The sequence below is a fragment of the Salvia splendens genome, chromosome 22 (genome assembly GCF_004379255.2).
Source record: "Salvia splendens isolate huo1 chromosome 22, SspV2, whole genome shotgun sequence".
In the NCBI taxonomy this organism is placed as follows: Eukaryota; Viridiplantae; Streptophyta; class Magnoliopsida; order Lamiales; family Lamiaceae; genus Salvia; species Salvia splendens.
This window is the reverse complement of record NC_056053.1, coordinates 12,732,539-12,748,406: the sequence shown is the minus strand read 5'-3', so window position 1 is coordinate 12,748,406 and position 15,868 is coordinate 12,732,539. Positions and strand designations below refer to the sequence as shown.

At 38.6% G+C, this 15,868-nt stretch overlaps 1 protein-coding gene and 1 pseudogene across 1 annotated transcript; both read left to right on the top strand.

The window, feature by feature from the left end:
- The first annotated feature begins 264 nt into the window (after nucleotides 1-264).
- Nucleotides 265-1,773, top strand: LOC121786017. Its single transcript, XM_042184525.1, has 3 exons — nucleotides 265-428; nucleotides 1,121-1,276; nucleotides 1,364-1,773. The coding sequence occupies exons 2-3, from the start codon at nucleotides 1,167-1,169 to the stop codon at nucleotides 1,611-1,613; spliced, it is 360 nt and encodes a 119-aa protein (XP_042040459.1). The 5' UTR covers nucleotides 265-428; nucleotides 1,121-1,166; the 3' UTR covers nucleotides 1,614-1,773.
- Nucleotides 1,774-9,439: 7,666 nt separating this feature from the next.
- Nucleotides 9,440-15,584, top strand: LOC121787226 (annotated as a pseudogene).
- Nucleotides 15,585-15,868: the final 284 nt, after the last annotated feature.

The window sequence follows — 15,868 nt, the reverse complement described above, 5'->3', positions numbered from 1 at the left end:
AGGAGGAGGACCGAAGGTGATGGTACGGCGGAGCTTGGCGGCGGAGATGCTGGAGGGGGGAATTTCCGTCAAATTTGACGGAACCGTCCAAAATGGACTAAATGTGACTCGTTTTTATGTGTGAGGGATTAAATAATTCAAAAGATAATATTTTGAATAAAAATAAAAAAATTACAATAGGCTAAGGACCAAAATCAGCCTTTAGTCAAACAAATATAATGACACTGACACAGCTTGTTAATTACTCTTTAACTTTTCCTTATATCAGACTACATGTGGAGACGAAGTCTGGGTAGGTGTTGAAGGAGCAATTGAGAAGAGATCCAGCAGATCTTTTAATGGCTACCAAGATCTTACTCATCCTTGTCTTTATTTTCGATCTTATAGCTTTTGGTTTGGCCGTCGCTGCTGAGCAGAGAAGAAGCACCGTAAGCTTCCTTTTCCCCTTTGTATTTTTTTTTTTAATTTGTTTTTTGCAAATTCCACAATTAACAATAGAGTTGGTCAAGTGTTCGTGCGGAAAATGGTTTCTCCGAATCTCGCGACATTATTCATAAATTGTTTGACAAACCTGTTAATTAAGTTGGGGTCTGTTAATTAAGTATGCTCTTAACTTTTAACTAGTTTCTTTTGTTTAGACTCTTAAATATGATACTCCATCTCTTTTGTTTAATGCTTCCTAAATTAATTAATATTGGTAGGGGTTGTTCGGTTTGTAAGATGGTATCCACTGTGATAATTAGTCATAACCAATCCCTCCAATAAAAATAATTTCACAACTTTATTATCGATAATATCTTGTCTACTATTTTATTTATGAAACCGAACACCACCATAGAATACTTACTGTGAAGTTGAGGATGGTATAATTTTACATCAATTTCAATTGAAGAAATTCAATTTGGAAAGACGTGTATCTAGATGATTGATTAATGGCTTATCTATTCAAAACTCTATGAATTTTCTCTTCATTCAATATGCCATGTTTCTTACCATATGGTGAAATTAAAATGAAATCCAAACACTGTAACTTGAGCTCTATGAATTTGTCAGAAAACTAAAGAGGATACACTATGGATGGCTCCTGATTGTATAAATTAATTGTGTCTTGAGTTTACAGCTCTGACATTGCAACTGGTTATGGTGTTGGTGCATTTGTATTACTGATGACAAGCCAAGTGATTATAATGGCTGCAAGCAGATGCTTCTGCTGTGGGAATCCATTGAAACCCGGAGGCTCGAGGGCTTGTGCTCTTCTTCTTTTCATCTTCTGTTGGTACGCACTCATTATATTTGCTCATTGTATGCGTCGTTAAAATGAAAATAAGTGAGAGTAATTGAGATTGGAGTATTTGTAATGCAGGGTTACATTTCTGATTGCTGAGGCTTGCCTGCTTGCTGGTTCAGTGAGGAATGCTTACCACACCAAGTACAGGAGATTCTTCTTCGATAATGAGCCCTCTTGCGAGACTGTGAGGAAGGGAGTTTTCGCTGCTGGAGCGGCGTTGACTTTGTTCACTGCCATCGTCTCTGAATTTTACTATGTTAGCTATTTGAAGTCGAGGGGAGGTCGCGGAGGAGACGCTGCAATCGGCATGGCAGCCTTTAAGTGAGCTGACCTGAATTGGTGGATCACATATTGTGGAATACTTTTTTATGCATCTCTTTATTTTAGTTTAGTTTAGTTGTGCTACATATATGCATGCAACATTGCTGTTGTTTGGTTTTGTTCTGTTCTGTTCTGTTCATACGTGAATAGTGTTTTTCTTCTTATGTGTTGATATGCTGTTTGATCTTCCTTCTCTACGTTAGATCACACAAATCAGTGTATGTTTCTCTCCTTGCGCTCGACAACAAAACAATAACAACTCAAGAAACAAATGTGGTACCCGAAACACTGGTTTTCAAATTTAGTACTCCCTCCGTCCCCGTCCTATAAATTAACAGTAGTGCTCTTAAGATTCGCCACAATCCATTTTCTCTGTTCCATGTCAATATTTTAAATTTCGGTCTAATAATATTTTAATTTATAGTTTAAAAAAGATAATATAAAAGGATACAATAACAGTTAAGATATTTAAATATATTAAAATTATATATTGATATTTTATAAGATACTATATAAAAAGACCATTACATCTTGTGTCATTGAAAAGAAAAATGCGCATCTTCCACAATTCAACATATTCTCTTTCTCACATTTACATTATTCATCAAAATATTGAATTCAAAACCAAAAGAACTTCCACATCTTCTTCTCTCTCCCCCATTTACATTATTCACCTGATCCAAAACTTTTTCGAATTTGAGTTGGTTCCCACAATTGGATCTTCTACAATTTATCTGTTTCATCCAAGGAGTACGGATTGCGGACATTCCGGAGTGTTGCCTGTGTTGAGAGTTGTCCTCTTGAAGTTGGGACAAACACTAAGTTGGGCGTCGCCGGTCATTGAGTACAATTATTAATGAAAATGGGGAGAGAAAATTAGACACAGAATGAAAATGTTCAGAGTTTAGTTTAGTTGGAATTATTTTTATTTTTATGAATTAGGTAATTATAAATGATTTAAGGATGAATTGGAGGGTAAAAATACCAAAAATAAATAGGAAGAAAGTGGAGAGATCAGAAAGTATAACTTATAAATACTAGAAAAAATAATAACAAGGAGGAGTACTTTAGATTTGCTAAAATACCCTTTAAATGTATAAAAAAGTAAAAAGGAGCAAAAATGTTCAAATATAATGAAAAAAGTATCTCAAGTGAATTATAAATATGTTCAAATACTTTGAATGTAATTTATTTTTATATAGTAACTCAAATATGCATCCTATATTATCGACATACCATTTTCATAATTCATTTTAAAAAAAACACACACTTTATAGTAGTGAAGTTCTAATAAAATCGGTTAAAATTTATTTACCCTGTTTATAATAATATGCAGAACGGTATCAGCATCCAAGGCCTTTAACTGTGGTTGAATTTTAAGTACATTGTATGTTTTTTAAATTCCTACATTTTATGAAAAGCAGGTACTAAAACTATATAATCATTGATCATCTATAGTTGTATACAGATTAGCGTGATTAAATATGAGTTTTAGTTGATGCGCACTATTATGCTATGTCAACTGCATAAATGTATGAAGTATATTATCACTCCACATGCTGGCCTACTCTATGTTTGAATATTACTCCATATATTCTATAATACTGAAGTCATTTTGTTATTTTGATATGTTGTATAGTAATAAAATCATTTCTCTTTTTGGTAAAATTCAACACATTTCTTCTCTCTTACTTTATTCTCTTTTCATCTCTCTACCTTTTTAATTTCTACTTTATTCTTCATTTATTTAACTCAATTGACACAATTTTTCTTAAATAGCGTGATGAAAAGTAACGACTCCCTCCACTACTATGGAACGGAGAAAGTACTCCCATAAATAAATGCCTCATAGATTTTTAAAAAATTATTTCATTTTGTGATAGAAAGTGATAAGAAAAAGTAAAATGTGAGTAAATGTAAGGTTAATAAAATATAAAAATAATAAAAGTGAAATGTAATATTCATTGATTGGTGGATAACGAAAAACAAAATATTAATGGCAAATGGAAAGAGTAGTACAAAATAAATTTATTTCATTTTCATACTCCCTTTAAATAAGCCTAACTCAACACACATTCGTCATTGATCATGAGTAGTTTGTATACGATTAAATTTGAGTTTTAGTTGATGCACACTGTTACGCAACTACTGTATGTTTTTGTATATCAAATAAACAAATAAATATATTTGAATTTCATCCCTTCAAAACGACGGATGCCCTCAACTCAACTCAACTCAACTCAACTAAACATACATCCGTCATCGGATCTGAGTTCCCCAACGTTAAACTTAGAGTATCCACTATAGGGGCGGCGCGCCGGCCGCCCCATTCCCGCCGCCGCCCCGCCGATCTATAGTGGCGAGGACGTCTGCCCCGAGGCGGACGACAATTCCGGGGCGGAAGGGCCTCCGCCGAGAATTGTGCGAGGACGCGCCGGTGCCCGATCGCGGCGCCTACAGGCGCGCTAGCCACACCGGTCAAAAAAAAAATTTCCAAAAATTCTATTATAAATACCACTCATTTTACACCCTTTTCACACACTCTCCATTCATTCAATCTCTACACTTTCACTCTCTAAAAATGCATGGTGGAGACGACGAATCACCCGGCACTGACGAATCGGGATATAGCGGCTATCCTTCCTAGCCGCCGGGATATGGCGGCAATCCGTCTCAGCCGTGGAGTTGGAGTCAAACTCCCCCTCCGTGGGAATCGAGTCCAACTCCTCCTCCATTTCAGCCGTGGAGGTCTTCTCCCACGCCCCAACCTTTTCAGAGGAATTTAAGTCTCTCAGCGTTTGGAGATTACAGACCCAACCTCGGCGCGCTTAACCATCCTCGTCCGGAGACCCCTTTCTAATCCAGCCAATCTCTTTTCACCGATGCAGATCGAGACGCACTAGAGACGATGATGGGTCTGCTCAGTCCGAACGTACCGGATACTCCGGTAGCGCGCGTGGATACGCCCGTTCCGACAAGAGCGGGTGGAAGCAATGGCGGCGGGGGCGGCGGCAGCCGCGGTGGCAGCGACGCCGACAGTGGGGAAGGCGGCGGCGGTGGCGGCGAGGGCAGCGAGGCAACGGCGCCGGAAGCCGGCGGTAAACAGGCCACGCTCTACACCAAAGCGGAGTCCATTACTGTGGCGCGGGCGTGGGATGCCGTCACATCGGACCCCATAGTGGGAACCCATCAGACCGAGGGGAGCTTTTGGAAGCGCGTCATGTTGGCATACAACGAGTTCAAACCTCAAGGCGTCAAACTGCGTGACGGGGAACAGCTCCGTAAAAAGTGGTCTAGGATTTTGATGGCCACCAAGCGATTCGGGGACATATACGAGAATAACCTGCTCAATGTTGAGAGTGGCCGAAGCGAAGCCGACGTGAAGACACTGTCTATGAGCCAATTCAACACGAAAAACTGGCCGAAGTTCACAATGTGGGAGAAGTATCTTGTTCTCGAGCACTGTTCAAAATTCAACGCCCTCTGTGCGCAAGGGCGGGCAAGAGCTCTTGGGGCGAAGCGTACTAGACACAACATAGCCGGGGACTACAGCAGGGGCAGCGGCTCGCAATCAATCGGCCTCAATGACGAGCAAACCGAAGAGCCCTCTGCTACACACTCTAGGCGCCCACACCTTTCGGGACAACAGGCCTCTATCCGAAGCGCTAGAGTGGCTGGAAGTTCCTCCCGCCTATCGTCGGCCGCGTTTGGATCGCGCATCCCGCAGCCCGCCCCTATACCACAGCCCATGGTCCCTGGTCCCCACGAGGTCTTGAGGGAGAACCTAGATGTGCAGTTGATGCAACAACTGCATGATAACTGCCTCCGCTATGAGACCGCAACCGACCCGGTCATTAAGGGTATATACTGGAAACTCATAGGTCGGTCTCAATTACCTCGTTTTCTAATTATTTACATTCTGATAATTTTTTATTATAATTGATTTAAAATAAATGAAAATAAAATTAAATGAAAAGTTGATACAAAATTTTGGGGCTATTAGAAGTGTCCATCTTATCGCTGTGGATAACTTTTTTTTGTGGGCGCGGATAAATAAACTGAGGCTGTGGAAAAAAAAAAGGGGTGGGGCTATTGCCTATTGGGGCGGGAAAATCGGGTTTCTGGGGCAGTTTGCCTTTAACATTACGTAAATGTACTCATTTTATTATCTATTCCATAAATGGGAAAAACGCCTACCGCATTGGCGTTTCTATAAGTAAATACGCCAACAACATTGGCGTCTTATAATCTCGTCGTATTTTAGATGTATTTTTGCCTAATACAGCTACGTAAAAAATGCCTACCTCATTGGCGTTTCTATAAGTAAATACGCCAACAACATTGGCGTCTTATAATCTCGTCGTATTTTAGATGTATTTTCGCCAAATACAGCTACGTAAAAAACGCCAACTTAAATGGCGTGTTACACAAAAAATGCCAATATAGTTGGCGTGTTTAATTATAAACGCCAATATAGTTGGCGTGTTTAATTATAAACACGCCAATGTAGTTGGCGTGTTAGCATAAAAAACGTCATTTCGGTAGGCGTGTTTCTGTTGAACCATATACCAATCAGATCTCCCCCAACATCGCAAACCCTAAACACTTTACCTCCCCTAAATGCAAAAACCCTTCCCAAGGCGGAAAAACCTTTCTCTCGGGTCGATCCGGTGGTGGATTTGAGCGTGGAGATTTTGATTTTGGCTTATTCTTCCAAACATTAGTCCTTCTAATCGGTTAGTATATCAAATTTTAGACTCATTCTTCTAAACATTAGTCTTCCAATATTTGATGGATTGTTGTAATAATATATCTTGTAGTGTAATTAATATAATAGTTTGACCAATTGTTATGGGCACACTAATATTTTGATGGATTATTATGATAGTATATATTTTAATAGAAATATTTTGACCAATTGTTATGCTATTATATGTTGTAGTATATATAATTTTGTTACCAATATTTAATGGATTGTTATGATAATATATATTGTAGTGTATTTAATAGAAATATTTTGTCAATTTTTTGGCTGACTCTACGTAATGATGAATGTAAAAATAATACATATTTATTTGTGTTTTACATTATTGCAGATAGTATGACGTGGTGTATCAATTTATATTGGGGTGGAAAGATAATTCCCGGAGCAGTTATTTCGTATGATCCTCCTTTTGCTAAAGGATTCATTATGTTGGATGAAACAATTTCGTACGATGAGCTTGTGGAAAAAATTTGTGAAAGGATGGGGATAAGCATATATGAAAACAATATTCAAATAATATGGAAACGTACTATATGCTTTGGATCCGGAGTCACGTTTATAGGTGTTCAACTAGACGAAGTATGCATGCAACTAATGTTTAGTGAGAGTATGGTTATTGGAGGTGTAATTGAATTATATGTTGAGTATTCAGCAATTACTCAACATCATAGTCATCATGTCATAAGTTATGATGTTGGTACGTCTACGAGAGCCCAAGAACCATATTTTGCTGCAACACAAGATTTTGATGTTGGTACGTCTACGAGAGCCCAAGAACCATATTTAGCTGCAACACAAGATTTTGAAGCTGGAGGCGTGCATTTAGGGGAACGTGACAATTGTGATGTGGTTGAGGACATAATAGGTCCTGATAAAGCCGACTTTCTTGATCCACAATCACCTTATCATTCTGAAGATTCCGACACGGTTAGTACAGACTCAGATGGTGATCCGTCGGATGATGAACAATTTGTTGCTTCAAGACCATCCATTCTGAACAATTTGTTTCACTCCCAAGCCCAAAGCTGTAATAGAGTTAAGGCTCCCCCTACATCCGTCCTCTTAGCAACGGCCGCTTCACACAAATTGTGGTACAAGCAAGCAAGCATCGCACCACCCCAGCTATATGTAGAACACCGTTCTATATCCATGAAAAAGTGTAGGTAGAAGAACGGAATTTTATTTCCGGAGCCGTTGGGGATCATCAGACCACCAAGTAATAGCAGGCAATAGATACGAGCCCGCTGAGCATATATGTTGTGTTCGTGGTCATCAGACAGCTCAATTCTCAATTGACGCGATAAGCTTGTCTGCTTAAAAGTCATTTCCTTCAACTCGGATGCGTCCGGTATGAATCCTAGAAAATCCAAATACCTGTCCTTCCAATATCCCGCTTCCGTCGGGGGGATGTAATCTATCAGAGCCTCTCCATCAACTTTCAGGCCCCATAAGACCTCCACGTCTTCCAGTGTCACAGTCGCTTCACCGACTGAAAAGTGAAACGTGTGAGTCTCTGGCCTCCAACGTTCAATCAAAGCTGTGATAAGATGGTGGTCAATGTCTTTTGGTTTACCACACCTTAATATACCCCAAACCCCATCTGGTCCACTATTGTCAAGACATATTGATGGATGGGAACATCCCAAATTAATCCTTCATATCATCGGCATCGTACATATTCGGATGGAACTCCTGCCCATATGTTGTTAGAGACGTGTTGTCTCTGAAAATATAATACAGATGGATCCGCATGACCACATGCAAGCCGACGACGAGAGGACGAAGATGATGCCATAATTTACCTACACAACATTCATAATCCAAATTCAACAATAACCAACCATAAACCATTTCAATAATTAGATACAATTTAATCCAATATCACAAAATTGAACACCAACATCAAATAATTCACCTACACAACATTGCACATTCAAAATCATAATCCAATTCACCTACACAAAATTAACAATTTAAATTAACAATTCGTCCAACCTAACAAATTCAATTTGCCCAATTTCAATTTTGCCTAACCTAACAATTTCAATTTGTCCAATTTCAATTTGACAAACCTAACAATATAAACAAATTTAACAATTCAAACTAATCAACATACATCAATCAAAACCCACATAAACCAAAACAATTTGCCCACTTTTTTAGTAACAACCCTAGGGTTTAGGTTTATAATCAAATTTATACACAAATTCACTTAAACCCAAACAATCCAACATAATAATCAACAATAATGTCATTCAACCATTACAAAATGCATAATATTTATACTCAATTCATAACCCATTACAAACCCTAGCTAACTATCCACCACTTACTCTAATAATGTAAAAGGTAAGCATACTAACTGAACAAAATAGATGAATTTGGGGAAGAATAGCACCGATTGATGAATGTAGGCCGAAATCACGGAGAGGAGGGCGATTTCGCGGAGAGGAGGCGCGCAGCTTGGAGAAATCGCGAAGTGTGTGTATTGTGAGATTTCGCGATTTGGGGGAGGCACGGTTGGTATATCAGCCTGTGAAAACACGCCACTCCGGTTGGCGTTTTTCGTAAAATAAGTAAACACGCCACTCTGGTTGGCGTGTTTTGCTAAAAAGTAAACACGCCGCTCACGTTGGCGTTTTTTGCGAATTAGTAACCACGCTACTCGTGTTTTCGTGTTTAAGCGTTTTCGTCTTTGCTTAAACACGCCAATCTGTTCGGCGTTTCTACCACCATACACGCCAACTTCAAAGGCGTTTTTTTTGTAATACACGCCAACCAAGTTGGCGTTTTTTAACGTAATTTCAATTGGAGAGAATACGCCAAAAATACGCCACAAGTATAAAACGCCACCTACGTTGGCGTCTTTACGAGTAAACACGCCATTTATATTGGCGTTTTTACTTAAAGACACGCCAATTTCATTGGCATTTTTCCCATATGTGGAATATATAACAAAATGGGTACATTTATGTAACGTTAAAGGCAAACTGCCCTAGAAACCCAATTTTCCCTATTGGGGCTGCCCGCCTACATTAGATACTCTTGCGATCATTCTGTTTCCCTACTCAATCATCCACTACACATACTCTCTCGGTTTATGATTGTGGACCAATCTGAAGCGGACTCCACCAATCATGTAAGAGGAACGCTTCCGCATCCGAACCCGAGGACGATTACAATTCCAATCCCAATCATTACGACGTTTGGATCTCCCACCCCGCCTCTGTCCAGGAGCGCCGCATCCACCTCCTCACCCAGCTTGACGATACCTTCAACTCCATTCTTCAGCCGTCTTGCCCTAGTGAAGACGCTCATATCAAAATTGTTCCATCCAACTCCGCCGGGAAGTCTAATTCGCACCAAGAGGAACTTTGTTCGAGCAATTTGGAGAGATCGCCGCTGAGCAGTAATAAATCCCCAAAAGTTGAAGTTAGAAATGGTTATAACTGTAATGAGACTTCTGGTATTTCATTGGCCATTCCGAAGAGTGAGGAGTTGGATGGGGGTTTGGGGAGTAATGGCTCGGTTGATGCGAATGCCATGTGTATGATTAAAAATCTTGACAATGGAATGGAATTTGTGGTCAAGGAGGTGAAGGAAGATGGCACTTGGAACAGGATCAAGGAATTGGGGACGGGTCGCCACTTGACCATGGAGGAGTTCTCGTCCGAGATGTGTGTTGGGACTTCTCCAATCGTACAAGAATTGATGAGGAGACAGATTGTTGAGGATGGGAACAGAGAGGGGTCAGAGCTACATTCTGATGGGACCTTCGGCTCTGCATCTAAGTCGATGAAGAGGGGGAGTTGGCTGAAAAGTATAAAGAACGTGGCGAGTTCTGTTACCGGACAAAAGGATCTACGTAGTAGTGATGAGAGGGACACGTCGTCTGAGAAGGGTGGGAGGAGATCAAGCTCTGCCACGGATGATAGCCAGGATGTATCCTTTCACGGGCCTGAAAAAGTTCGAGTTATGCAGTATGGGAAGTCAGTTAAAGAGCTTACGGCTATGTACAAGAGCCAGGAGATACAGGCTCATAGTGGTTCAGTTTGGGCTATTAAGTTTAGCTTGGATGGGAGATATTTGGCTAGTGCTGGCGAGGACTGTGTGATTCATGTTTGGCAAGTTGTGGAAACAGAAAGGAAGGGAGATTTCCTATTTGACAAATTGGAAGATGGGAATTTCAATCTTCTGCTTCTAGCCAATGGATCTCCAGAGCCCTCTTCTTTATCGCCGAATTTAGAAGCTCATTTTGAGAAGAAAAGAAGAGGGAGGTCGTCTGTAACTAGGAAATCCTTGAGTCTTGAGCAGATATTTGTGCCTGAGACAGTGGTTTCCCTCTTGGAGAAACCTGTATGTTCATTTCAAGGACATTTAGAAGATGTACTGGACCTATCATGGTCTAAATCTCAGGTAAAGTTAGCATACTTTCATTTTATAAATATTTATTTATGTTGCTTATCAACACACCTAGAATTATGATTAATGCTTCTTTTTAACAGTTTCTCTGGCCCGTGGAGACTACTGAATATTACTGGATTTGATTATTTAATGGGCATATTACATTGTTTGTCGCCTAAGAGCAAGTATCTTTCGTAAGTTAACTGAGCCACCATAAGAATTGAAATATGTATTAACAGCGAGGGAGATACAATACACTATCTGCTACCTTCTTATGAAATATAGTAAATTATGGAAGGGAATGAAATATATTCCTTGGGTATTTAGCCATAAAGGAAATGTGTTGTAGCTCTTAGCATACTAAAACTGTAGACATATTGTTAATGACACGTCTCTGGTACTAAACCATTGTATTCTGCTACTTTGTGTCTGGCAAATTTACCTAATACTGGGCCACTTTGTATGTTTTCCTTCCAAGAGAAAGAGTTGAACTACTTTGAGAAAATTGCTACATCTCTTCAATGAAGTGGCCTATGATGTGGTATATAATCCTGTCTGATAGCCCTACAGAACAAGATAGAGAAGCACAAGCAATAAAAAAAATGAGAGTTCAATTAAATTATACGTGCTTACTGTCATTTGCCTAATGATACAGTCTTGACGAATTTGGATTTGACAACATTTACCTTGGTTGCACTTGTGCTGAGTTTGTAGGAAGTGTTAAATCGGACTGCTTACTACTTATGACCAATGCATATGAAATTTGTTGTAAAAGATACATGGACGATTTCTTATGCAATTTGAGTAATTTATTAAGAAACTACAAAACCCTCTCCTTTATTTATGACAACTGTTGTGATACATAATTTTTCTAAATTACTGAAACAATTACTTTGGCCAGCCATTCTTTTCAAGGAACAATTTTTTTATGGTACTGTTTGTTTCATAAAAAATTTTGTTTGTTTTTATTTGAATCTAGTTCCATAAGTCATACTCTACTTTGTCATCTCCAGCAACTGCTTTCAGCTTCAATGGATAAAACGGTGCGGCTATGGGATTTAACTAGCAAATCATGTTTAAAGATCTTCTCACACAGTGACTATGGTAAATTGCTCGATCCCTGTTACTTTGTTCATGGAATTTGTTGTATAGCATTTAGAAAGATGACTACCCTTTTGGTGTGTTGGTTGGGAACTGCTGTTGTCTACATTCTATATCAGATGCCAATTTAAGGAATTCAGACAGGTGCTGACAGTCATAGAACTAATATCTTCCAGTTGAGCTTCATATATTGCAGTTGGGAGTAAAATATTTGTAGAAGATGTCAGGGAAGAAAGACATTTGAGAAAGAAGAACTAGGGAGAGATAATTTCAGGAAGGAATGAATGAATTTTTTGTTGAATCATACTATCTCCGTCTTTGAAAAATAGAAACTTTTGCAACGGCACGAGTTTTAATGCATAATTGGTAAAGTAAGAGAGCGATACAAAGAAAAAGTGATTGAAGTATTGTTAGTGGAGAATAGATCCCACCTCATTAGAGAGAAAATGGTTTCCCAAAATAGAAAATATAGAGAGTTTCTATTTTTAAGGGACGGACCAAAATGGAAATAATTTTTTTTTAAATAGACGGAGGTAGTATGATTTATCAATGCGGAAATTTCATGATCATTTATAAGGTTGAGATAATGCTGAGGATTTACACTGCGGTGGTTGTTTTAGGAACTTAGACGAATAACGTGGATTCTTTGGAAAATGAGCATAGATATGTGAATATTAATCATATGATGTAAGGTTATATTATATGTGATGACTATGGCATTTACATTAATATTTTGTGAGTGGCATATTCATTTTGTGAAATGGTGATTTGATTTGATAGGCTAATAATTGCTAGAAATCATATATGGCCCTTGTTGAATCGTCTTTATGGCTTGATAGTTATGAAGTTAGGGTGTAACATAGTTGCGTGGTATTTTCTCTATATAATGTAGGTTGCGACTGAGTTTGGATTGTTATTCTAACAAAGCTCTGGCAAGGCACATAGGGAGTATTTCCAGTGGTTGATGGTTTTTAAGTGTCCTGTCCATTGATTGAAGAAATAATCACTTGTTGACCTCGTTAGCATCTAGATTGCTTAGTCTACTGCTTACTTTGGTTTAATATTTTGCATCGTAGTCAGATACTTGTATTGATAATGTAAAAGTTCCTGTCCATATATCTTTATAGTGTATATTACTTGAGAACATAAATATGGTTCACCTATTGATATGTTTTCTAAATTTTCCATGATTCAGTAACATGTATCCAGTTTAATCCAGTTGATGATAGATACTTCATCAGTGGATCCTTAGATGCTAAGGTGCATATCTGGAGCATTCCAGATCGCCAAGTCGTTGATTGGAATGATTTGCATGAAATGGTCACTGCAGCTTGTTAGACACCTGATGGACAGGTGAGACACAAAGAAAAGAAAAAGAAAAAAGAAAGGCTTAATTTTTTCAATATATATTGGGGGAAAGCCCCTTGAACCAGGAGAATGTTCTCAAAAATATATTTGTGAAACTTTAATAGGGGGCACTTGTTGGTTCATACAAGGGTAGCTGTCGCTTATACAACACATCAGGTATGACATTTTCTTTAGAAATTTGAGCTTCTGCTGTCAACTATGGTTATATTTTATGCTTGCCACATTTCTTTTTCCAGAAAATAAGTTGCTACAGAAAAGCCAGATCACTCTTCAGAATAAGAAGAAGAAGTCTCATCATAAGAAAATAACTGGGTTCCAGTTAAAAACCACTTCATCACACCCATACAACCTATTACCTAGTTAACGCTACTTGCATACTCTTATGTAGGCTGGTTATTGAGTCTCTGCTCATCATATCTAATTTATGGTAGCAGATGATATTTTTTGACGTTGTCCTTTATTTTAAAAAATTGAATTTTCTTTTTATTAATGAATACTGCTAGTTTTCTTATTGCACAGTTTGCACCAGGAAGTACATCCGAGTTCATTGTCACATCGGCTGATTCCCGAGTACAAGTTATAGATGGTGTCGATATAGTTCACAAGTTCAAAGGTACATTTTTTTGTTTTAACTAATGCCTTTATTGAACCATCATGGATTGCGAACACTGGAACATATTGGCTTTTAAGTTAAGCTGGATATAGCTAATTTAAGCTGGAACATATCCTTTGTGCCTTGAACTAGTAGATCTTGTCTTTCCTTGGGAAAAATAAAGATATATGATGGGATTTTTGGGCAGAGGGCAGGGCCATCATCTGTCATTCCCAATGAAGTTTGCATTTCTGAACTCAATTTTAGTGGTCTTCTCTAGATTGGTAAATATTAGACCTTAGAATCTTGATTGCACACTTATACAGTTGCATTTTTTGGAAGGCTACTCATAGGAAGTAGTAATATTTTGTAATGGGGTTATTAGCTTCATGGTTGATACAAGGGAATCTAAATATTGATGACACAATCTAGTTGGCTCGTATATGTGGCTTACTCTTCTAGCACTTTTCGTGTCATTTTGTCTCTTTCGAGAACTGAAGGAAACACAGTTTCTTGCTCTTTGTAATGTCTTGGGAATGCAGTATTGAAATCATGTAGCACCCCATATTGCAACTTCTGTAAGAATAGGCCAGAGAATTTCGTGGGAAATTACGTTATGCTGGCCTTATAAGAACTCATTCAGCAAATAGATTTGGAATATGGTTTATTCATCATTTGTTTGATATTTGAAATAAAATACAAAATATTTAATCCTTTGAGTTCTTATAAATCAAGTCATGTTGAATTTTTGTGGAGGCTGATGAGTTGACATAGTGGCCTTGTGGTACGGTATCACTCTCGTTGGCGTGTTACATTTCAGTTTTATATCATTTGGCAATTGTATTTGGTTCAAACTCATATATCCCATGTATTATGGTCGCTCTTTCCTAGGGTTCCATAACACAAACAGCCAAATTTCAGCCTCCCTTACTTCTAATGGAAAATATGTGGTCTCTGCCAGTGAAGATTCATGTGTGTATGTGTGGAGACACGAGGGTGAATACCGACCTAACAAAAGTAAAGGTGTTAAGGTGACCCGGGCTTACGAGCTTTTTCACTGTCAAGATGTATCTGCGGCTATCCCTTGGCCTGGCCTGTCCATGTCTGACACATGGAGCCTCCAAGACACTTGTAGCAGAGTACCAAATGACACGAATGATCATTCTGAGCTCTTAAACGAGTACCATCCGACTACGCCAGTTGGAGAAACCAATGGCAGTGAAGAATGACCCTTACCATCGGGGTGCAGTAACAGCCCACTCAATAGATCTCTATCCAATGATAGAATTTCAATGACGGGGCCGGAGGAGAAAGTCGTGTCAGCTACTAAGAACTGTAGCCCTCGTGTAAGTGTGGACTTATCGAAAGGGTTTGACCAGAACAGGTCGGCTTGGGGTATGGTGATAGTAACAGCAGGCCTTGGAGGAGAAATCAAGACATTCCAGAATTTTGGATTGCCGGTTTGAATTTAGGCGCGGGAATGGAGTTTGAAAATATGCAACAATTTGTACAGATATTCGAAGGGTTGCTTGGTGATGGGAGTAAAGAAGAAAGATGGTTACACCTGAGTTTAGAAACCGATTTATTACACACCGCAATCGGTAAGTGTAGATTTAAGGATATTGTCATATCAATCAAAATTCCTTACCAATTCTTTAATTTTGGTTTTGAGCTTGTATACAAGTTTCATAGTCATACTGGAAATGTATTATATTTAAGGATTCGTAGAGGAGACGTACACATCACAATCGGTAGCCAAATACTCCCTCCGTCCCTTTGTAGTAGATGCATTTTTTTTTTCACGAGATTTAAGAAAGATTATTTTAAGTAAATGGAGAATAAAATAGAAAGAAAAAAGGTAGGGAGGTGAAGAGAGAATTAAGTAAAGAGAATAAACTAACAATGATTTTAAAAAGAAATATGACTCAGTTAAAAGAAATATGACTCGGGACAAAGTGAGTACTTCAGTTGCTTTATCGCCCTCCCTTGTATCAAGGGTTCATGAAGGATAATATCACAATGAAGGACG

Excerpts from the sequence above, each read along its gene's own strand:
- LOC121786017 (XM_042184525.1), top strand. The coding sequence starts at position 1,167 with ATGACAAGCCAAGTGATTATAATGGCTGCAAGCAGATGCTTCTGCTGT. Across the intron at positions 1,277-1,363 it reads CTTCTTTTCATCTTCTGTTG|GGTTACATTTCTGATTGCTG; the intron begins GTACGCACTCAT and ends TTTGTAATGCAG.